The following is a 25,141-nucleotide window of genomic DNA, read 5'->3' as shown; positions in this document are numbered from 1 at the left end:
TCCTCAGAAGGAAATTGCTTACAAATCATCTCAGCTAGCGCATCCAATCTCTGATTGGGAATTTTCTCAGTATGGTCTCCTCGGAGTTCAATATTTCCCATAATATCTTGTCACGTATGTAAATGGGAAGAAATACTCGTCGGCACGCGTTCACCCAGTAAGCAGTGGTCGTGATAAGTTACGATTGGATCGAAGAATGTATTGCAATTTTATCGTTGTTGACTTATTGAAATATTGTCAGATTAGCAATTGCGATTCAATCGCATTAACTTGCACTAAAATTGGGGTTTTTTCATATGCGGTTTTCTGGAGATAAACTTGCGACAAGATCAAGAAAAATCACTCAGATGTTTATGATCTTAGCGATTCCAGCGACATAAAGTCGTGAAAGAATCGCAACTCGATTTAAAAATATCGCGATTCTCCAATGGAAAACGCTACTTGGGCAGTATTTCAGTTTTACATATTATTGTTTAAACGCTTACATTTTTTTGTGCGCATAGGTTACATTAACTTCACGGAAGATTTAACTTCTTTACATTCCGCTTGTAACCAGTGTCACTCGTTTTTAAACCAATCTATTTTGTATTTACGGAAAAATGAGTAATTATTTTCATCACCCCTTACGGCGGTGTTGATTTCTTTTGAGCACTCTGGACGTAGCGGAAACATTTGTTCGCAATCATGACTGCGAACGAGAAGAGGTAGTGGCAACGGCGCACTTCGGGGTTTCCTCGCTCCCTTAAACAGATATATTTCACTCGGTGCCCGAGATCCCTCTATTTCCCTGTCACATTTTTTTGTAATTATTGTATTTTACTTTTGGTTCAATTTGAGCTTAATGGACTTTATTCTTTACTTGAAATGAAAAAGCGTGATAAATTGGGCGCGGAGTTGTGACAAACTCGCTTTGCAGTCTCCTTTGACGTGACTGTGGGGTCGAATATGGTCCAACCCTCGGTCCCTCGGATGATCTCGTGGTGGATTCAAACGCCGTGCTGCCCTTACCCCCGCTCAGTTCTGCGAAACCATAGTTTTAACTTTTGCCGATTACAAGTCTCCTTTTTAAAGCGGTAAATTGACGCCTGCATCGCGGCATAACAAGCTGCGATATTACTAGTCGAGCTCTCCATCAAATACCGGAATCTCCTAGGTTTTGCTGGAAATACATTTTTCTCAGCCCTAAAACCATGGAAACAACAAACATTACATTACTGCAGACGGGATTATTGCGATTCCTAAAAAAGGATTTTTTTTAGAATTTTTCTACAGATTTCGTAGAGGATACATTACTTGAAGATAACTTACTTGTCAGCGACTAATTATCGCAGTGCCAATCATTCTGATCTTCCCTGTAGAAATTTCTATGAAGGCCTCGAAGTGCCAAAATGTGCCACTCGGCCAGTTTTCGAACAACCCTTCGCCTTTGAGTTTGAAGTTATGTAAATCATCACGCCGAGGTGTAACAATGATAGATTTAAATCGCCAAACTTTTCTATCATTACTATCATTTTCAAGGCCAAAGAAAGGAGCTTTACCTACATCAAGCTACAAGAACTGCAAAGACTTTGACGAAGAAGCACACTTTCAGTATTTCTGAAGCGGGGAAAGGACGCTCCTCTCCCTTTTTATCCCGCGGCGCTTCAGAAACCTTCACTGGAAAAGAAAACACATTGGATCTAGATTACCGACTCTTAAAAACATCAACAAGAAAAAGTACACTTGATTCAATCAGAATCTAGCTTAAATCAAGAACCAAGCCTCTTAATCTAAGCGGATTTCGTTTTGATTCAAGCAAAAATCCGATGGAATCAAGAGTATTTTTTCTTTTCAATGTTTTCAAGAGTCTGGACTCTAGATCCAATGTGTTTTTTTTTCTAGTGTTTTGTTGTGCCGGTTTGAATTGCAGGGCTAACACCCCTTTTCGCAAACGCAACAAGTTTTTTCCCGTCATAATATAAAACTGCCACCTATAGGTTTCTCTCTCGTGTGAATGCCCTCGATTTTTCGCAGCAGAAAATTCAATCAAGAATCCCACGTTAAAATGTGTGTGGGACCTGCATATCAAGGACAAAAGTAGGTACTTTTTTAGTTTATTAACAAACATTTTTGCAAACGCAACAAGTTTTCTCCCGTCATAATCAAAAACTGCCACCTATAGGTTTCTTTCCCGTATGTGAATGCCCTCGATTTTTCGCAGCTGAAAATTCAATCAAGAACTTCACGTCAAAATGTGTGTGGGGCCTGCATATTAAGGACAAAAGTACTTTTTTAGTTTATTAACAAACCTGTTTGCAAACGCAACAAGTTTTCTCCCGTCATAATCTAAAACTGCCACCTATAGGTTTCTTTCCCGTGTGTGAATGCCCTCGATTTTTCGCAGCGGAAAATTCAATCAAGAATCCCACGTCAAAATGTGTGTGGGACCTGCATATCAAGGACAAAAGTAGGTACTTTTTTAGTTTATTAACAAACCTGTTTGCAAACGCAACAAGTTTTCTCCCGTCATAATCAAAAACTGCCACCTATAGGTTTCTTTCCCGTGTGTGAATGCCCTCGATTTTTCGCAGCGGAAAATTCAATCAAGAATCCCACGTCAAAATGTGTGTGGGACCTGCATATTAAGGACAAAAGTACTTTTTTAGTTTATTAACAAACCTGTTTGCAAATGCAACAAGTTTTCTCCCGTCATAATCAAAAACTGCCACCTATAGGTTTCTTTCCCGTATGTGAATGCCCTCGATTTTTCGCAGCAGAAAATTCAATCAAGCATTCCACATCAAAATGTGCGTGGGACCTGCACATTAAGTACGAAAGCATTTTTTTTAGTATTTCTAGAGTGGGGAAAGGCGGTCGTCTCCCATTCACTCTCGACGCGACGAGCGTCAGGCAGCGCGGGGCGGCGCGGTCGCTGTACCCGAGTCCGGCGCACATTGTTCCGTCTGGAGAGCGTGCCTGGTGCCAGTGATACCGCCGACTCCCGGCACGGCACACGCGCTTCCGTTTCCTCCCGCTTTCCGTAGCGTCGCGACGCACGTGATCCGCGGCTTTCCCGCCAACTTTCCGCTGCGTTAGCTCGCCAGCTTTTCCGGGCAGTGCCCCGCGCGGTTCTACCGACTGGATTTGTTTACCCGCCGGGTCTAATGTGCACATTCGCCGTCGCGTTAATTTCCTCTCACCGCTGCAGGTTTACACTTGCGCGGATTCGCACTCACACAGTGTAATCGCAGTAGCACAGTGCCTCAATCTATGGGGAATCCTCAATTTTTTCGCGGTAACTCTGTTGAGTAGTGCTCGATTTTTACCGTTTCACGCGTCGATGTGATCTTGGATTTAATTCTACGAAGTTTTTCCGTATTGTGTACCTCGTTTTCCAACCCAGGATAGTGACACGTATAATTGTGCTCGCTCGGTTTGGCGAGACGCAGTGTGAAGTTTTTCGAATGGTCGCTGCTCGTCCTGAATGATTTAATTGTGCGAGTAAATATTTTCGCCGGGTGGTTTATTTGTTCTGAGGTGGTGGTTACGCTTCGGGATATTCAAATTCTTGGCTCGAGTTGTTTGCTTTGCAAAGTGAGCAAATAGTTCCGTATAATTAAAGATATCCTAGCTCTTGCCGGAGCGCAGTCTTTCGGATGGTGTTCGACTCGGTTTCAAGAAGTCCAACCGTCTGCCAAACGAAGTTCAAACAAGTCGGTGAAACGAATGTGTTTATCCACCGCACAAGTGGCCGTGACGTAATCCACTAATCGGTTGTATCTACAGACGGACGCCCGAGCTCGTCGGGGCTCGAGAGGGTCTCTTCAAAACGGTGAATTTTTCCCCGGCGTCGCGTCGTGCACGGAGCCGAATTTCGCCCGGGCGGGTGTTGTTTCGAGTCGGATGTTGATTAACGCGGTGTGGAAAACAGCAACAAGTGTGTTCGTGAGTGTTTCATTTATCATTCCGGCGCCGGCTTGAGTGGAATCCTCGCCGCCGGATCCAGCCCCTCGGGTATGATTCCCATGGTAAGTTCCACAGCCCAGTTTGGTTCCTTGTTTCCGGTTAGGTGGCTGATCCATGGCGGGAGTATAGATTAACATCAAGATATCGATGTAACTTGGTTCCAATATTGATTTCTTACCGGTTTTTAAAGTCCACACTGAAAAAAAAGGATTGCTAATTCACCGATTTAGGGTGGAGCAAAATTTGCTTCACTTCGTAAAGCTTTCTTATCCGTGCACGGTGTTGAATCAAGTGAACGACTAGCACGAATTGCTACACCAATTTGCTACATCTGCGCGCCGTCATGCAGTTAATCTTGCATCGAGTGGCTTGGAAGTGTAACTACATTTTTAGGTATTGGTACTTTGCGAACAGTATAAATAGCTCAATAGTTAGGCTGAAATAGCGGAATTTACGGAAAAATAGCGAAATTTACGGAAGAATAACTAAAAAGGTAACAGACGTAGCTTTTCAGAGAGTAAAATCACCTACACGCGTGTGTGTAAGTTAGCTGAAATTTGTGTAGCGATTTTACCTCTATGGTTTGCACTTTCGTTTTTTAGCTACACTATGCCATGAAATACCCGCGTGCAAGGCAAATTCAGCAATATTTTTTTTTTTTTTCAGTGCAATTCACCCTATCACACTTTTCATCCGACATAATTGAACGAAAAGTCGGATGGAAAGATGGACGCAGAAAAATTTGATTCAATTACACTGGAAAAAACAACTCATTGGATCTAGAGTCCAGACTCTTGAAAACATTGACAAGAAAAAATACTCTTGATTCAATCGGACTTTTGCTTGAATCCCAAAGAAATCAGCTTAAATTAAGAGGATTGGCTCTTGATTTAAGCTAGCTTCTGATTGAATCAAGAGTACTTTTTCTTGTCGATGTTTTTTAAGAGTCTGGACTCTAGATCCAATGTGTTTTTTCTCCAGTGAATTACCGTTGCAGTGGTATATCGTCATCAGCCTGGGGTTCGCGAAGATGCAGCCTCGGCTCATTTCGGTCGGAAGATTTCGTTCCAACTTTCGAAAGTTGAACGATAAGTTGAATGTGACGTCATATTCAAGCTTCCGTTCAATTTTTCATCAAACTGTCGTTTTCTCTCGTCAGTATCGCACTGTCCAACTTTTCATTCTACAAGTCACCTCCAAGAGTTGGATGAAAAATTTGATCTTGTGAATTTTGTTCAGTCTGTGCGATCACCAGCAGTATTAACCGCATTGACATCATTTGACGCTTCATTGAGTAAATTGATATTACCCGGCAAATTTTATACATCATTCTCATCGTTTTTCGATGCATCCGCCAAATTAATGACAACATTTTTATCATTTGCCGCAGTATTATGATCTCTAAGCGAAGCTTCAATAGCCGCTTTTTATACCGGGCCATTGCAACGTCCATGGAATGTGAGACCATAGATAGTAGATTAACATCAAGGTATCGATGTAATTTGGTCCAAATATTGATTTCATACCAGTATTAGTCATTGCAACGTCCATGGAATCTAGGACCTTGATAACGCAGATGCTTTTCTTCGCCGTACTTAACAAAAAGTTATGAGTGCTCCTTCAGAATTCGCAAAACACTGATAAAAGAGTTAGTGCTCGGAGCTCCTAAATTTACTCCTCTTTGTGTCGGGACTAAGGAGAATCTTACTCATCAACCGTTCTCATTTTATCATTTACATACATTTATTTCTTCAGGGCACATGACATTAATTTATCGATTACCGGTCCATGTATCTGACGCGTCGCTAAACGTGTACCTAACGGCGATCAATTATCCATGCAGCTTGATGTGACGCGCTTAGATGCACATTCTGTTCTTTCTCAAAAAATCTCATTTGTATGACCTAAATTGAGTGAAGGACAAGTTTCCCTTAATCTTTGCATGTGTAACCAACTCCACTGAGACTTTTTTGTTTTTTAATTGGAGTGCATTTTGCAATTTGGAACTATAAATTCTGGCTCTTCTTATGTTCAATAGCATATACGTTGTCTTTAAACCGGGCTAGAATTTATAGTTCCAAATTGCAAAATGCAGTCCAATTAATCTAACGTTTGCGGGGTGTAACCTTTAACTGTTTGATCTACAATAAAAATGTGCTCTACGAGGTTAACTAAACAGACGGTCCTAAAGTAAGCCACCAACTTCTGCAAATGTATATGCAGGTCAGCGGAGGAGCGAATAAATAAATATATTTATTTATGAATAGCGTCATACAGTGCCATCGTCTATTTTAATATTCGGTATGGCACTTCACGGAACTATACCCGATTGGACTTCCAGGATAACCCTAGGAACAGGATACAGCTGTCCAGCATTTATTGAAACTGTTAAGATATTTGATGGTTCCTTCGACATTTGAGTCATTTGGAATGATCTGTGTTCATGTTTCACGGGTGCGTCTGAAGCAGAGAGGAGTCACAACCCTCTGAAACGCGCCTCACATGAAACTTGGTATAAGACCAAGGAACCATTAGAAACCTACCTATAGTTTATCGCAATGCGAACTTTGAAATCGACTGCGTGGGAAAAAAAAGATTTGATTAGGTGCATGCCTATCCATTATTATGTTTCGGTCTGATTATTGTGAGTACTCAAAGCTGTGTGATATCTCTTGACCTGCAGGCACGTATCATTGTCTTCTATTGTTGATGGTTGATTAATTTCATCTTTGATAACATGAGTTACTCGAACCGTGACTAATGTGCATGGGTATTGAATCTTCAGCGGCATTACTCCCACTTTATCGGGAAGCGTTACTAAATCGATATTTCAGGAAAGGAAATGTAAATTCAGTTGCCACTTACAAAATAATCGTAAGGAAACACAGCACCAAGATTAGGTTAATGGATCTCAATATAACAGAGGCACTTGGCTGGCTCTGCGGTTTTTTGTTTTTCTCAGCGACTTTTTCCCCGAACTTTTGAATAGACTTGAGTAAATTTCGTAAAAACGACAGGAAAAAATACTCTTGATTCAATCGGATTTTTCCTTAAATCGAAGAGTCAAACCTCTTGATTTACCTCAGCAGATTTCCTTTTGATTCAAGCTAAAATCCGATTGAATCAAGAGTATTTTTTCTTGTCAATGTTTTCAAGAATCTGTACTCAAGGTCCAACCGGCTTTTTCCCAGTGCATTTGCCTCAAGAACTGGGCATTTCTTGATCAAAGATTGATTCCAGATTGATTAAAATTAGCTTCGAGGAGGGAGGCTTTCCTCCTTTTTTTTATGGTGTCCTCTTTCGACTTCGACATAGTCGCCGATTTGTGTAGATTTATCGTGCTTCAACGAAATTTCACGTTCTCAAGAAGACCCATCATCATTATTACAGAAAATATTATCATATTTCGACTTGTAAATCAATGTTGGATAATGTTACTAAAAAGAACGCCACTTAATTATTACTTCCGTGTTGCATCTCAGCAGTCTCACAACTTCTACCGTTATACCAATGCAATATCGCCCCACAAATTTTCCGTGGCAATATCTCTGGGTATGTTTCCGACGTCTCGGTACATCTCACTGATCATGCATACATATCTCACTGTCTTTTGAGCTTACGTGAGGTGCAAGTTGAGGCTGAGATGCATTGATCTACATTTAAGTATGCCCACAGTAGAAGTGTCATTTCGCTTAGTATGTGAGCTGTGCAGCCGCTCATTCCGGAGCTGACGCCGCGCCGATGGCATTGCATATCGATTTGTACTCGTTGATGAGCTGAAACGCTCGTTAAAGTCAGCCCAGACATCCGAATTCCTCGTAATACGAATATATCGATCAGAATATGTAGCTCTTAGACTGCGCCGAGGGCCAAGACAAGCTCGTAAAAATGGTTCTCAATAGGCGCTCCGAACAACTATCGCTCCACACTTTATCTTGTTCTATTTTCGGTGAGCTTTTAACTCATGGGGGGTCTCTGTTGCTGCTGCGAGTCTGTTACTAATCACTTGCTGCAGGAAGTATCTGCAGTTGGAAAACTTGCAGAGTTAACGAGCTGAGGGGTTAATACTCGCATTGATGAATTGTGGAACAACAAAATCTTCCAACTATAGAATCGAAGAGTATTGTTTAGAGATCACCTGCAATTTTCGACGTCGATTTCCTATTTGTAACTGGAATGGATTTCTAATTGCATCCCTCTTTACTCTCAACGCCAACATCGCAGGAATGCTTTGAATTTTTCGCCACCAGCTTCGGCCGATATGAGATCGGCAACCGCGAACTCTCGCTTTCGGCCAAGCCAGCGGATTCCTATAAGGTTGGCGGCTTCAAAATCTGCAACTGCTACAGTAACATTGAGAATAAAATTACAAAACGGAGACAGAACGTAACTATAGGTTTCAGGCTCCTTTTCTGGGAGAAGAAAGAAAATAATCGGAACATACATGAACATAAATTTTCATTAGCTGATTATGATTATCAGACTTATAACGCATGACAGGTCCTTCATCTCGCCTACACTGACAGCAGGTTCAGCCTGTATTGAACCCAGTGATGTTGCCGCGTCACTCACAAATTTTTCGCGAGTCAATTTGAAAATCGGGAGGGAGCCAACTCCAATTTATCCGGTGGTACCCAATATGGACTTTGGGAGCCAACTCGGACACTGCCGAATCATTCAAATGAACTACTGTTTCCCGCGCAAACTTGTGGCAGGAACGCTAAATCACCTCTCTCTCGTGGAGACAATAACTGGGAAAAATCCCCATAAGTTTCATTCCTGCGATTCGATATTACACTGAAAAAAAAAACACATTGGATCTAGACTCTTAGACCAGACTCTTGAAAACATCGACAAGAAAAAATACTCTTGATTAAATCGGATTTTTGCTTGAATCAAAATGAAATCCGCTTAAATTAAAAGGCTTGGTTCATGATTTAAGCTAGATTCTGATTGAATTAAGAATCTTTTTCTTGTCGATGTTTTTAAGAGTCTTGACTCTAGATCCAATGTGTTTTTTTTCCAGTGTATGAAAAATCCCATAAGAACGTCATGTAGATACAAGGTCTTATAGTAATTCTCATCCCGTTTTCGTCGCAGCTACTTAAATTCAAGTAGATTACCATAACTCTCGGCTGGCGTTACATTCGCGCTTGCTCCGTCTTTTTCCGCACTCCATAAACCCTTGATGGTATGTGAACGCGGTCCAGTTTCAGCACCCCAAGATTTCTCCGAATGATCTGTGCGGCGGCGGAACAAGAAATCTTAACGCCCGCCCCCGTCCACCTCAGGCGATGCGACCCTTGCGCGTGTTTCTTCCATCCAAACTTTTCAGGAAGTGAGGATTTTAGTTGGGAATTCCTTGACGTTTTCCCAGGTTAGTTCCTTTCGAAGGTTTTTAGGTCTTCCAATTATCATTGCGCGAAGAGAAATTGAATGCTCAGAGTTACGAATCCTATAAGTTGCAGAAATTGCATTTCACTAAAAACAGGACAGAACACTGAAACGCTCTAAGATTAAATACTGTTCCTCCGCTTGGGTGAAACTTCACCGAATGGTTGAAACAAAATCCGGTTGAAACTCCCGCAGATACATGTGTGAAGATGAGGCAAAGGCTGGAAACGTTGCGACGATGTGGATGATTGGCATGAAACCCAGAGCCCGAGAAAAAAACAGTTCTTATTTGTACACCAGTACAATACATGTCCTGCTAAGGACATACGCCGTATAGAACCCTAGAGTTTGACAAACCTCCCCCCTTGGAACATTCATTTTCAAGGAAATTAACTCGTGGTTTTCGTTGAAATTTTCTGATAATGTAGATATAATTTCAAATGAAATTCGTTGAAAATATCTACAAAAGTTGTCGGCTGCTGCTGTTCTGACGTTGTTTCCTTTGACTGTTCGAGCTCTTATATTCTTAAAGATTCTCTTCTTTTTTTTTTTTTTTTTGGTTAAACGTCTTACTGGACGTTGGATAACTGTCGGGAGCATGGATTTCAGGGTCCTCCCGCAGGACACGTTCTTCAGTTTTTCATCATATGCATAGATTAGTGCACAATCTTGTGGTATATGACACACAATTCGGGGATAGTTTAATTTGTGGGACGATTATATCCTGTGTGTATTTCCCTTGCCATACTGTGTTTTGTCTAATTAGAGTAACTTGCATCGGATCATTGTCTTATTCTGGAAAAAAAAAAATCATAAATTACAAGAAGAAGGAATCTGTTATATTTTATTTATAAAGCAGAGGAATTTATCATTTATTGCCATTTAAATTTTTTCTTAGATCGACGGCATTACATTCAATGTATTAAGGGGAAAGGGGGGGGGGGTAAATTGAATATATTCAATTTCAAAAACTGGGCCAGAAATGTCATCTTCTGAAGTTGAGGTACTAGAAGTTGGTTTTGATCGCTTTTTCTACAAATTTTCTTAAAAATTAGTATATCTGAGAAAAAGACGTCGGAAGGCTCAAAGGCGTTTTTCCTCATCATAGCAAAACAATGAAGCTGCAGGCAACCGACTCCAGCTTTAGGCATTTCTTCAAAACCACAAGTGGCACGAGATTTGAACTTCATTTTTCAAAAAGGAACAGTAGCATCGCTGTATGTTGTCGCTCACCACGGTCAAATTATCGTGAAAGTAAGCACCACACACGCCTATTCGTCCACGATTGGATCGATAACTTCCTGTGATTTTTATTTCAAAACCTCGAATTTCGTGCGAGGTATGCATGGCCTATTCATCCCTATTATTCACGCTGCTATGAAAAAGTTGAACATGGAGACCAATAATTCATCGACTCTGCCATTCAGAATGTCATTCCGAACGTTAGAGGAAGAGAAACACGGGGCATGGCGAAAAAAAAGAGAGTGATCTTTTCAAGCCCGTTCCACGACTGCGAGCGAGCGTAGGTTCGGCGCAAATGGCGAACTCGGGAGGCCTCTAATTGTCACGTTTTGGCGTTCAACTGCACGGCCCCTGCTCCTCTTTTCAGCCGGTTAATCAGCAAGCACGGCATATGTGACGTGCGTCAGCTTATTAGCATCTCATTCGCTGCGCCCTGTCATTAAACTCATCAGGCGAAAATTTGCCGGCTCTCGCCCACGCAGCACCGGTGTACTTGCCGTATGCGGGTAGCACTCTCCACACTGGGGAAAAAAAAAAACACATTGGATCTGGAGTCCAGACTCTTAAAGACATCGACAAGAAAAGATATTCTTGATTCAATCAGAATCTAGCTTAAATCAAGAACCAAGCCTCTTAATTTAAGCGGGTTTCGTTTTGATTCAAGCAAGAATCCGATTGAATCAAGAGTACTTTTTCTTGTCAATGTTTTCAAGAATCTGGACTCTAGATCCAATGTGTTTTTTTTCCAGTGCACGGCGGAAAAACTAATCATGGTAAAACTGCCGCACTGGATAAAAAAGTAGCTTGGATCTTGAGTCCAGACTCGTAAAAACATTGGCATGAAAAAATACTCTTAATTCAATAGGATTTTTCTTTGAATCAAAAGGAAACCGCTTAAATCATGAGGCTCGGCTCTTCGATTCTAGTAAAATCCAATCGACTCAAGCCTATTTTTTCTTGTCAATGTTATTAAGAGGTCGGACTCTAGATCCAAGCGGCTTTTTTTTCTCGTGCGCGCTCTACCGAGAACACAGTATGCGTCCTCAGACACTGCCAAAGTTTGACTGATAAAATACGAATTTGCCAAGAAACTTGTGGATATCCCCCCCCCCCCCAATTTTTCAGAAAATTCTATTCGAATTTCATTTTCAGCATCTGAAAATTTCAAGGATAAATATTCAAAAATGCCCCCGCAAGCACATGTTTTTCAAGGAGAAATTAGGCAACTCTGGATGTTCATAAGGCGTTTTTCCTTTCACCGAGAAAAAAGTATTGTAACATCTACTGTAAGTCTACTTGATTTTCTTAATAGTAATATATTGTGTATCCATATTGTACTGTGTTGTGCTTTTGTGCGATAGGGTGTGCTATTGTGTGTATGTGCTATTGCCACATCTGAAGCGGGGCCCGGAATGCCTCGGATGAGAAAACTAATAGGTTATAAAATGCACACAATACATACATGTGAGTCCGAATACGAAAGTTAGGTTTGAGAGCGAGGACCTTGGAACACATGGTTGAACTTTAGTGGAATAACAATAAATGGGGCCAAAGCCCCACCTTTTCAAAGGTGAAAGGAAATGCTACCATAAAGTCCGGTGATTATTACCATACTCGGACACTGTGTCAGAGTATGGGAAAATACGATATTTTTTTCCAGTGTAGCATGTAGCACGGCAGAAAACTGAAGTAACATTTCAACGCACACCTCCATGATTTACGATTAGTTCAAGTCATGATCATTTCTTGTTCTCTCATTTCGCCTCTTACCCCTTAATGGTTTTTTTGCTGTGGTTTATGCTGCTGTATACCTAAAAATCGTAGTGAAACGTCCCCACAGCGTTTACGGCGAGGTGGAGAGGTCGGCACAGCGCGGAGGGGGGAAAGGAGACGCGGCGGTGATAAACAACGAGCGATCTACCTGTGTCCGGCGGGAACATACCCCCCACCTAGAACTCTCCGGAGTTTTAGCAAGCAAGCATAAAGAAGGTGATATGTTTGGGGGACCCAAGGAGGAAGACTGAAAATCAGAGAAAACATACATACGAGAGAAGCAGGGCCGGATTTACCAATAGGCTATATTAGTCCAGGCGTCTGGTAGCTAAAAATGAGGCTACCTGGAATTTTGGGTACACAGCGATTTTTTTGGCTTACTTTATGTTTTTTGGGTCGCTGAATCCGAATCTGAATCTTGTTACATCCAGAATGTTAAACCAGCTTCCTTTTTTTTTCGGTGTATCACTGATTTTTCAACTGTTCACCGACCTTTGAAGGCCTGTCCTCTTATCACCAGTCACTAAATGTTTTTTCCATTTTTCCATAATTGGATCGGTAAACTTATGTTCAAGTTTAGTGAGAAGCAGCGAAAAAAAAGAGAAGGCTCTTAAAAAAGTGGAAATTTTGTTTGAAGGGCAGGAAATCGGAAATCAGAATATTTTGAAACTAGAGGAAAGCAAGGTCCACAAAAGCCAGGGACTGTGAAGGTGAGGGAATTACGGCAACCTACAGCATTCATTTTTGAGATATCTGTTAGGGAACAACCAGATCAGAGGAGGACCGGGTCAGTGGAATAAGATGGGTGAAGGAGGAGGAGTGGAAGCCATTCTGGATAATTCCTCAAACAACAAGGTAACAAGGTTAACCTTGATCCATTGCCTCGTCAGGTACCTGGAACAAGGTAGAATTTCTTCTTATCAGCTTCGAATACATTTGGTTCATGACCATTATTTTATTTAAGGGAATATCATATTTGTTGATATTTTTATTATTTTGTAACCTTTGGTTCCATGCATAATCGTCACTGGTATCAATAGCTTTTATTCAGAAATCATCAGAATGTTCTAATCCTGAAACGGGATCTTTTATTCCACTAGCTACTATTAAACGACTGTTTAATTTTCTCTATCCAAAGGGAAACAATTTACATTCCACACCTATCAATAAAATTCTGAGGAGATGAATTTAATCATTTTACGCTGTTCAAGCCATGTTGAGGAGCTCCAATGTCTATGTTAATTTTGTCAATGCGAAAATTAATTTTTGTGTTCCGAAACGGGAACAAAATTTAAAAATTTATCAAAATATCTTCTTTTTTAATTTTACATGAGCCACTAAAAAATTTTCGTGGAAATACTTTAATGAGGTTTAATTGGACGGAGTTAAACAGAAAGTAACCAAGTCACATTGGGATCGAATCGAGAAGAAAGTGTTTAAATTTTGGATTTTGCGTAAGACTCAATGTAAAAGATAAACTTCAAGTTCAATTTGTGCAAAATTTCCGTCAACAGAAACTGTGAATTTTTGGCGATATATAGTAGAGCTGTCGTTGACTTCAAAACCACTTATTTTTCAATTTTTTCCCAAATGTCAGTTTGTTCTTTATTGCTTAGCTCAGTCCCATCAATGCATACTCTCAGTCTTTCATTAAGTTACGTAATGTTGCAAGAAAATATTGGGCTACGTAATAATAAAATTAGATCGTAAATGAAAAATCGTGATTTTTAATTTATCACCATCAATTAAAACCTGTACAACGGAGACATCATTTTTGCCTGAATGTTTCACAGCGATTCTTTTGAAATAGTATCATGAACCTAATTTTATCTTTTAACTTTAGACTTTTAAAATTGGATCTTTTAGTTTGAACTTTTAATTTCTTTGAATTTAAGTCCCTTTTAGGGTTTACGGTAAGAAAAGGAAAGTCTAAAACCTGTTAAAAATTCTTTGAACCCACGGAGTTATTTCACCTAAGACCTTAACTTTCATGAACTTCTTCGTTGTGCCTTTAATCTCGATTTTTCTAATTGGAATTATTTATATTTGAAGTCCGGACAGCCTGTGATTCTGGGATCTATGTCAGTTTTGGTAAGTACAGTTACAGAGTTGGACCATTTCTCTATGGTCTGTTTGTTATTTCGGGATAGTCTTCTAGCCTAAGTTTATTTAAAAAACAATGAAATAAGAAGACGGATTTCAATCCCGGTTTTGACTTATTGCGGAAATCAATATTTTATTTGGAGGTTTGGCAACGTTTGAATTCTAATGCGGTGTTTTCTTTCGACATGGCGAGAAGCCCTTGTTACCAGGACGTACATTCGCACATTATCTGCACACTTTCAACGTCTTGCGACTTACCCATTATTAGTGAAATTACGGAAATTCCTAACGTCAAAAAAATAATCGAAGAGAATTCTATTTGAAACTTCGAAATTATTTATGTCCCTTTTACCGTTCCTTTCAAACTACTTATCTGAAAAAGTTAATCCGATTAGCTCGTTCACCTTCAATTGTCCTAATTTTGATCTCGTATTCCGTTTATTCTTTTTCTTTGAGAATACTTCTCTTTCGTTGGCGTCCGAAATTCAGGCGTCTCGACGAGTATCTGGCATCCAAAATTTGTGGCTTGATCTGTTGAATCTTGATCCTTTTCGCCTCGAATGTTCGCGAGTATTGGATCAAAGCCGCGAGTTACACAGAAAAGCCTCAAATGTCCGCGAGTAATGGGGAAAAGTCTCGAATATCCGCGAGTTGCTGAGAGAAGTCTCGAATATCCGCCAGCAACGGAGGAAAGCCCCAAATTTACGCGAGTAATGAAGAAATATTCGAATATCAGCGAGTAACGAAAAATACTTGAATATCCGCGAGTAACAAAGAGGAAAGCCTCGTAAAACCTCCAGTTTTGGAGCAAAGCCTCGAATGTTCACGAGTTACGGAGAAGAGCCTCGAATAATCGCGAACATCGGATCAAAGCCTCGAATGTCCGCGAGTATTGGATCAAAGCCTTGAAAAACCGCGAGTTACGCAGAAAAGCCTCGAATATTCGCGAATAATGGAGATAAGTGTCGATTATACGCAAGTAACAGAGAGAAGTCTCGAATATCCGCGAGTAACTGAGAGAAGTCTCGAATATCCGCGAGTAGCGGAGGAAAGCTCCAAATCATCACAAATACGTTGAGGACGGGGATATTTATCCCGTTTTAGTAAATATTAGTTTATTACTTTTTTGACTTTTGGATCCGTTTGTTCTCTCTTAAGGGTAATACAATCATCTGAGATGAAAAAAATAGCAATTAATCCAATCTTACTGTATTAAGACATTTTTTCAGGGAGGGATAGCGAAAACGGAAGGGATGATGGAACACATTTCAGGTATAATAAAGCATTAAAATGATTTATTAAATGTTAGAAATGAAAAACTGTTGAAACGAAAACCGTTTAAAGCGTGTAACGCCTCAGAACTTGGCGGACCGCGGCGAGCCGGACCGCGCTGAGGGGTGCGCCGCGAAAACGTGAATAGGCGCGATGTTCACGATGCTGTATCTTCCTCAATTTTTAAGCAAACCTAACATATGTATACACCATTTTCTTCCAAATTATGTCAGCTATTCAAAACATTAGCTAAATCCGGGACTTTTCCTCATCCGTAGCCGCTATATCAAAAAAAACCGCAAAAAAAGGCCTTTTTAGGCCATTTTTTCAAAATAGCGGAAAATGCTCACCAGATACGCGTGCGGAAACTTCAGATTCGGATTCACCGACCCAAAAAACATAAAGTAGGCCAAAAAAATCGCTGTGTACCCAAAATTCCAGGTAGACTTACCAGGCGCCTGGACTAATATAGGCTGTAGCCTAGGGCGCATCATTTTGAGGGGCGCAACATTTTTGAGAATTTATTAAAAAATGTCTACGTTGTGGTTGACAAATGTGTTTTTTATAGGTGAATTTAAAAACATCTCGTAAACCTGGATCCGCCTTCAAATCTGGAGGGGAGGGGCGTCTGGGGGGTTCCCCCCCTCCCCCCACGAAAGCGCCTACTTTTTGGGGCGCCACCCTAAGTATAGCCTAGGGCGCTAAAAATGTAAATCCGGCCCTGGAGAGAAGTGTAAGTCCAGTGCAACCTGCTTTGACCAGAGAGAACATACATGCTGAAAATGAAATGCGAATATAGAATTGACGAACCACGAGATTTATTGCGCACCTAGGTAGACAAGACAAAAATCAGAGAGACAGTCGTCTTGGCCAGAAGCCAAGGGCATAAGCAGGACAAACGAAATTGCCCTCAACGGTTAGACCGGTGGGGCGGGCAATTCAAACATAACAGAAGGAAACGAAAGAAAGCAACATAGTATGAAACATAGCAAAAAGGTTATAATTACGGCGGAGAAACCTGCAAAACTGAAAGCTACGGCGGAGATCAAACAGCCGTCCTGGCATTCCCGCAAGGTGTAGACTCGTAGGGTGAGAAACGCCCTGGGGAACAGGGGCCTATTGAAAACGTGGACTGGCGGAAAATCGGGTTGACGGTTCCAGCGGGCGATGGTGGCATGGGCATTGCCGCGTGCCCTGGCTGTTTGGTCCCGCTGGGAGGCATCAATGTCGCAGTCAGGACGAAGAGCTGACGCTGACCGAATTATCTAACCGGAGAGTATAAGAATTTTCACATACATTCTTAGATCGGGACACTCGAGTGTAGCAAGGATCGGGCAGTCTGGCTGGTCATAGCCGCTGGGTTCAAAATTTGAGACCCATCAAATTTCCGAAAAATTGCGTAAAATTTAACCGGAAAGTATTATAGTTGATTTTAGTCTCATATTGTAGGGGTGACTTCCCTGATTAGATATCACCTTGCCAGACCGTCGAACTCCGCTGGGAAAGGGTTGCCAGACCGCCCGAAAGTTCCGAAAAATTGCGCAAATTTTAACCGGAAAGTATTATAGTTGATTTTAGTCTCATTTTGTAGGGGTGACTTCCCTGAGTAGATATTACCTTGCCAGACCGTCGAACTCCGCTGGGAAAGGGTTGCCAGACCGCCCGAAAGTAGCTAAAATCGACCTTTTCTGCCTCATTTGAATGCACAATAGTCCATAGCCAACCTATCCCAAAATAGGGGTTTACCTTCCACATTCTGGAAAAAAATCTCTAGCATATGTATCCTATGTGTTTTTTAGCGCTAAGTTCGAATCTGAACTTTGCTACCTTCGATTTTTGCCGCTAAAGCCGCCATCTTGAAAAGACGTTGCCAAATCTCATTTTTGTCCAAGAATCGGTAATAACTCGTTCCCTGTGCGTCGGACGACAAATAAAGTTCTGCAAAGCGAAAGTACGTTAAATTTTGATTTTGAAACATGCATCAAAGTTTTGATACAATGCATGTACCGTCCACCAGAGCGCGCTGAAAACCGCGGAAATTTGAAAAAATTGTCATTTTTGTCGTTTTTCCTGAACACCATTTTTTCTGGGCGATTTTTCGGCGAAAATGATCGTGGAAAAGTGAAGTCAGCGAAAAATGCTACAAGAAAGACTCTCAATTTTTGGACTAATGACTGTTTTTACAGAAGTTAGGAGCGCTTGAAGTCGAAGACACCAACGGCCGAAATCGGCGTCAACGCTGGATCACGGTTCTGTCATATTATAAGGATTGTACTTAATATGGTTTCATGACGTATTATTTTAGCTTTGAGGCATTGAATCTCGCTGTGAACATTACAGTTAGAGGTTTCAATTCACCCAGTATGGCATCCCTTTCTAGATCCCTGCTCTGTCCCTATTCCCGCAGGTCTCGCAAAATTATGATGGGGCACTTTCCTTTCAGGGTCTAAATTTTTTCGATCCCGGGGGAAAAGAGTTGAAGTCGCCTAACCATCATTTCAGCATTATTATTAAGAATGTTAAGTTTTAGTCAAATCAAATCTGGAAATATTTCCTTCATGGGAGTAGCATATCCGATCTTTACAAAAAAATTCAACACATGGTCAGCTGCGCACGCTTGAAGTTATCAGAATAATTGAACCTGGCACTCTTCTCAGCATGTTGGAAGCTGAATGAAATGATTAAAATCTCGGCATTTTGGCTTGGGCTCTCCAAGCTTGAGCTTCGGGTTCCAAAGCTGGCAGGGACGCAGAAATTTTTAATATTGGAGTTGGTAGGGAGGAGTATGTCCCCGAAACAGGGTTATCATCGACGTCTTTAAAATCAATTTGTACGGCTTCTGAATCGTCGAATTCTGCTACTTCCTCTTTGAGTGAGAAATCCTCCTGCATGGATTTTTCCATACATTTCCGCACAAAACTGTGCACCCTTAAGTGTACACGTGTGCAGCTTTTGCTCTGTAAGGTTATAAAAACTCCGAAGAAACTTCGCTGAATAATGATGGTATGAAGCCTGGTAAAAACGGCAATCCAAAATTTGACTCGTTGCCTTGCTCTACGGAGGAAGCCCAAAAACACTCTTTTAGGACGAACCCGCAAGTTTAGATTAAATATGTCTGCGTGCCAACAAAGAATTACTTGTCGCCGATACTTAGTAGGGAAGAAGCCTAAACCGGAGGAGCTGATAAAAATATTTTCCTGCGAATCTCAAATGCTGCTGCCAAACAGATTATGTGACAGTTGACCGCTGGGTATAAGAAAACGGCCTTATTCGGTGCACATATTTGTATTTATGAAACAGAGACATAAGTACACAGGCAGCCCAAAACAGAAATAGCATAAAGAAAACAAAGGACACGGCGGAAATAAGGCTATAATATACATAAAAATGCACGGGACGTTTCGGTGTCTCATGACACCATCATCAACCGCCAAAAAGTACAAAAATAAAAAAAAGAAATTAAAATCAAAAGAAACCAGCATGGCGTTACATGGTGATGGTACTTGTCTCAGTATGTTGACCATCACCATGTGATGCCATGCTGGTTTCTTTTGATTTTATTTTTTTTTCTTTTTGTACTTTTTAGCGATTGGTAATGGTGTCGTGAGACACAAAATCGCCCCGAGTATTTTACTGAATATTATCTTCGTATTTATGTTGCTGTGATTTCTGTGAAAGTGCCTTGAGGGAGGATTCCTCCCAAGAAAAAGAGGTAAAAAGCATTGACGCCTGAAATATTCGAAAACCTGACGATAACCCTGTTCCGGACTTCGCGAACAGGGTCACAGGGACCTGAAAATTAAAGTTGGCAGGAACTTCAATGTTCAGGCTCCTCGCTCCTGTGACCCTGTTCGCAAAGTTTGGAACCTCAGATATTAAAATTGGTTCGACTAACAATTCACATTCCTAATAATGATGCTGAAATGATGGTTAGGCGACTTCAACTCTTTTTCCCCCGGGATCGAAAAAATTTAGACCCTGAAAAGAAAGTGCCCCATCATAATTTTGCGAGACCTGCGGGAATAGGGACAGAGCAGGGATCTAGAAAGGGATGCCATACTGGGTGAATTGAAACCTCTAACTGTAATGTTCACAGCGAGATTCAATGCCTCAAAGCTAAAATAATACGTCATGAAACCATATTAAGTACAATCCTTATAATATGACAGAACCGTGATCCAGCGTTGACGCCGATTTCGGCCGTTGGTGTCTTCGACTTCAAGCGCTCCTAACTTCTGTAAAAAACAGTCATTAGTCCAAAAATTGAGAGTCTTTCTTGTAGCATTTTTCGCTGACTTCACTTTTCCACGATCATTTTCGCCGAAAAATCGCCCAGAAAAAATGGTGTTCAGGAAAAACGACAAAAATGACAATTTTTTCAAATTTCCGCGGTTTTCAGCGCGCTCTGGTGGACGGTACATGCATTGTATCAAAACTTTGATGCATGTTTCAAAATCAAAATTTAACGTACTTTCGCTTTGCAGAACTTTATTTGTCGTCCGACGCACAGGGAACGAGTTATTACCGATTCTTGGACAAAAATGAGATTTGGCAACGTCTTTTCAAGATGGCGGCTTTAGCGGCAAAAATCGAAGGTAGCAAAGTTCAGATTCGAACTTAGCGCTAAAAAACACATAGGATACATATGCTAGAGATTTTTTTCCAGAATGTGGAAGGTAAACCCCTATTTTGGGATAGGTTGGCTATGGACTATTGTGCATTCAAATGAGGCAGAAAAGGTCGATTTTAGCTACTTTCGGGCGGTCTGGCAACCCTTTCCCAGCGGAGTTCGACGGTCTGGCAAGGTAATATCTACTCAGGGAAGTCACCCCTACAAAATGAGACTAAAATCAACTATAATACTTTCCGGTTAAAATTTGCGCAATTTTTCGGAACTTTCGGGCGGTCTGGCAACCCTTTCCCAGCGGAGTTCGACGGTCTGGCAAGGTGATATCTAATCAGGGAAGTCACCCCTACAATATGAGACTAAAATCAACTATAATACTTTCCGGTTAAATTTTACGCAATTTTTCGGAAATTTGATGGGTCTCAAATTTTGAACCCAGCGGCTATGACCAGCCAGACTGCCCGATCCTTGCTACACTCGAGTGTCCCGATCGAAGAATGTATGTGAAAATTCTTATACTCTCCGGTTAGATAATTCGGTGCTGGCTCTTGGAGGGCTGGATCACAGCTCAGCGCAGAGACAAGAGACCCTCCACTGGCCTCCTAGCGACAGGTGGAAGATTTTACTTTCGGGGATTCAACAGTTCCTTATGGACAATTATTAGGGAGCAACAGTCATCACCTCAATTTCGGCTGTTGACCTACCTACATGGTCAATGATGAGCTTCGGGTGACGTCATGAGCCAAACAAGTTTCGCAAACTTCGACCATTTTCGACTTGTTTGCGAAACGAAACTACCAACACGTTGTTAAGCATCAACCATGTAAGTAAGTCAACAGTAGAATGCTGAAGTCCCGAAAGTAAAAGCTTCCACAATGGCCAAGATACTAGTGGAGGGTCTCTTGTCTTTGGCTCAGCGGCTGGTTTCGTGGTACAATGGTGGAGTCCGGCGCTGCGTCCTGCCCAAGCTGCGAAGTTGAGTCTGGTTGCGTGGAACCAGCCGAGTGGTGTGTTGCGCCCTGCAGCATGCCATGATGACCAGCACTACATACGCGGCAAATTTTGTTGCTCCGACAACTTCTAGTCTACCCATTCACCATCAATGCTGCTTCATACACTCCAGCAGCCATAAAGTCTCGTTCTGTCCTTGATATGGCCGTACGTTGTAAGAACCTCCACATAATTTCCGGGTCTATTGCAGCGGCAGGAGGAATTGGTGGAGGATTGGGACTTTTCCGCAAAATAACGAAGGTTATCGCGGGCCAAGTAATGATCATCGCGACGATGGACAGCGATGGAGGGGACAGCGTTTGGTGCTATGCGCCTACCTTCAGCAGCTAACCAATACACTAAATCCAAATTCCGGACGTCGAAGTCATAGTCCTGGATGAGTACAAATGATCCCATATCAATTTGAGCCCCAATGACGTCTGGGGAGATATTGGGATTGGATGTATCAACAAACGTTACCGGTGTGTTGTCAGCATAAGGCGCATACTCAACGTTGGCACGTTCTTGTGTCGTTCGCGATTGCAAAAAAGCTAGAAATGCCTCTTTAGTATACAGAGCTATATTGTCATGTCTTTGCATGGCATGTTGAATGTATTTAGATAGCCCGCGCGACAATCACGTTTGTCAAGAAAGGATTCAACGCACTGCCTATAGCAGATTTTGATCGGGTTTGCTGGGCTGGTATCGTTAAGTTGCGTGTTCACAACTTTTGTTTGCTGCATTGCTGACGTTGGTTTGAAGTTCACGAAAGAGGCTGTCTTTTGTTGGTTGGGTTGAGGTTGGCGCTGGCCGAAAAAAGTTGTTCAGATTCATCGAATTTACTTTCGGCTTACGGGTGTTCTCAAGGCCTCCGCGCTTCCTCTTCCGGGCAAACGTCAAATAAAATTATGAACGGAAGTTCCATCCCAAACGCATGGGGTAAAATTAAATTATCCTTAATATTCAAAAAAGGTGACCCCCAAAATCCAGATAACTACAGAGGTATAGCATTAATCAACTCAATAACAAAAATTTTAACCTACATCATTGCAAACCGCATCAGCAATTTCGCCGAAGAGAATAACTTAATTTTAGAAAGTCAGGCTGGTTTCAGAGAGAAACGAGGGTGCCAGGACAATATTTTCACTCGAACTTCACTTATTCAGATCCAAAACTTCAAAAAGCGTAAATCATATCTAATTTTTGTCGATTTTACAAAAAGACTTTGATACTGTTAACCATAATTTGTTGTGGAAAAAATTATATAAATTAGGAGTGTCCAGTAATATTATAAGAATTGTAAGAAACCTTTATAAAATTGCAAACATTGTCGTAGATTTAGAGGGTCAATTCCAGATCCACCATATAATTTTTTTTAAGCCCTAGATTTTGACTGTGTTATGCTTAGGATGTATTTGTTAACAAATCTGGTTACTTGTTTGCATTAAACCTGTAACTCAAGGATCTAATAAAGACAAGAGCACGCAAGGCTGCGCCAATAAAGATTTAGGACACAGGGAGCAACGCTAAGAGAAAGTGATCCTGGTAATTTCAGTTACCACATCTGAACTGCTATACTTCGAAAATGAGTTGTATATCACCGTTCGTTTGTCGAGACCGCCTGTAAGGTGGTATTAGGCCGTTTAATTCTCTGCACGGAGTGTGCCGAAAACTTTCTTCGGGAAGGATGGCCCGTGACTCGGCTTCCATCAACGGTTGAGTTTTCGGTGCGGGAAAGTAATCTGGGCGACCCTCCGCGAAACGCACGGGCACGCACCCCAGCAGTTGCAGCGGGCCTCGCCCTCTCTCGCGCATGAAACGCGGAACTAATCCAAAACGCTGTTGCACCGAGGGGAACCGATAAATCTCTTCGAATTAGCCGGAATTATTCTCTGTTCTCATTGAAGTGAAGTGAAAGAGGGTTGAAATGATAGCAAATTAAACAAACCTAAACAAGCGGATGACGTCACTCCCCAACGGCTGTTCGTTCGACTATTTTTCTAATTGTAAATCACGGATTTATGTTTATTGCTCTGAGATTTCTTGAATTTTCTATCAATAGCTCAATTTTCGAGTTCAACTCCGAAGCAAAGATGGTGAGAATCAAAGACCAAACAAATTACGTCCAACTTTATAGTAACAAGGGGTAAAGACTGCAACTCCCGCTGGAATGCAAGACAAACCAATTAAAAAAAAAATAAGGAAGTTCAGGATCAGGAAATTATTATCTAAATTGTGAGAAACAGAAAATCTTCCACGTTCTTATTGTAAACTCTCCACTAAGGTTCACTTTTTTATCAATTCACATAAGGATATAGCCGAGAGTGGATTCATCAGAAATAAACCATGGAATGTCATGATAATACATTTTTGGCGCGTATACGTAGTATACCGCCTTTGCGATCGTTTCGAACCCTGCTCGATACAATAACCGAGTCCCTTAGTTCCTTACCGAAAAGTGACTACCGCGAACTTCTGAGATTTTCCAAAGCGTGTAAAAAGTTTATTTATCCATCAATAATTATGATTTAAAGTTGTTTCTCATTCTGGGGCTCATTAGTTTATGTGCAGTGAATACCAAGAGTCTACGTTACTTGGTTTTTTCAAAAAAAGCCTAAGAATGCGACGCGCTGATTTAAATTATGCATATATAAGCAGAATCAAGCGAATTGATTCGAGGATGGCTGAGCAGGTCGGCACTCTCGAAATGAGAATTTAACTCCTCCGTTTTGTTCAAAACGTTGCTTTGACAGATCTGTAACCTCGGTTATAATTTCCAAAAGTTGGTACCCGTGCTCTGATAGTGCAATCTGTGTAAGTGCAATCTGTGATGAGCCTCGAGACTCAATAGACCATTAGCTAAACGTGGCTCATACAGGAATCCACTTACCCCTCTCTTTCCCACGCTCCTGCTCACTGCGTCGGCGTCTCGACGAACAATAGCTAATGACGGTTGCCAAGCGATGCCGGGATCCTCAGCCCCTCGCAAAATTACTTACGCTTCATTAACCATTTCACCGTCACGCTAGGATTCGTCCAATTTTCAAAAAAAATTGTTTCGCGAGTTTTTAGCAATTTTTTCCTTACTCTCCGTTAAAACACGAATTAAAAGAGGTCTCATTCATAAAAATCGGCCAAATAGAAGAGAAGTTACAGTATTCGAAATCCGAAGAAATCAACAAAACTTCTCCAAACAAAAAATAAAATGAAGGGGGAAAAAAAGAAATGTATAAATTACAATTTAATATGATTGACCTCAGAATGTGACAAGCAATTCAATTATAAAAAGGAGAAAAAATTGAGTGAAATTACAAAAAATTAGCCTCTTGCAAGGGGCTTCCTTGTATGAGTTTTGACCTGAAGACAAGTAAATCCCGTTATATTATTAAAACGAAATTGACTCCATAGTTTAATGCCTTAGTTTCTTGAATACGATTATTTTAAGCACTCGATTTATATCAGCAATTTTACCCATGAGGTGATTTCCTGAGAGCTGATAATATCACGAATTTCTCATAGAGCCCTTCAAAAATGGCTTGCTTTTTGGGCAGCCGATTCGGCCATCAAACCGGGGTTTAAATGGAAGCTGATAATAACACAAAGCTCTGAGAACAATTTTAAGATGAGTATAGGAACGGTTTGTACATTACGAGGAGAGGCGGGCATTCTGTTCAGCATATCGATACATAAGTATTTTCACACGTAGAATTCAATTTTCACGTCAGGGAGTCGACATATTTTGATTTTTTCGATTTTATACGGAAAATTTATGGTTTTTCGGGATTGAAATTACTT

General features: G+C 41.2%; 1 protein-coding gene across 1 annotated transcript in view; it reads left to right on the top strand.

Annotated features, from left to right (window-relative positions):
* Positions 1 to 2,832: 2,832 nt before the first annotated feature.
* Positions 2,833 to 25,141, top strand: part of LOC109032349 (uncharacterized) — a 32,388-nt gene continuing 10,079 nt past the window's right edge. Inside the window, exon 1 of the mRNA XM_072298348.1 lies at positions 2,833 to 4,007. Coding sequence (XP_072154449.1) covers positions 3,996 to 4,007 — 12 coding nt within the window. The 5' untranslated portion in view covers positions 2,833 to 3,995. The remainder of the gene's footprint in view (positions 4,008 to 25,141) is intronic.

Source organism: Bemisia tabaci, chromosome 3 (assembly GCF_918797505.1).
Source record: "Bemisia tabaci chromosome 3, PGI_BMITA_v3".
In the NCBI taxonomy this organism is placed as follows: Eukaryota; Metazoa; Arthropoda; class Insecta; order Hemiptera; family Aleyrodidae; genus Bemisia; species Bemisia tabaci.
The sequence above is the reverse complement of the archived record's forward strand: the minus strand, read 5'-3'. Positions and strand labels throughout refer to the sequence as shown.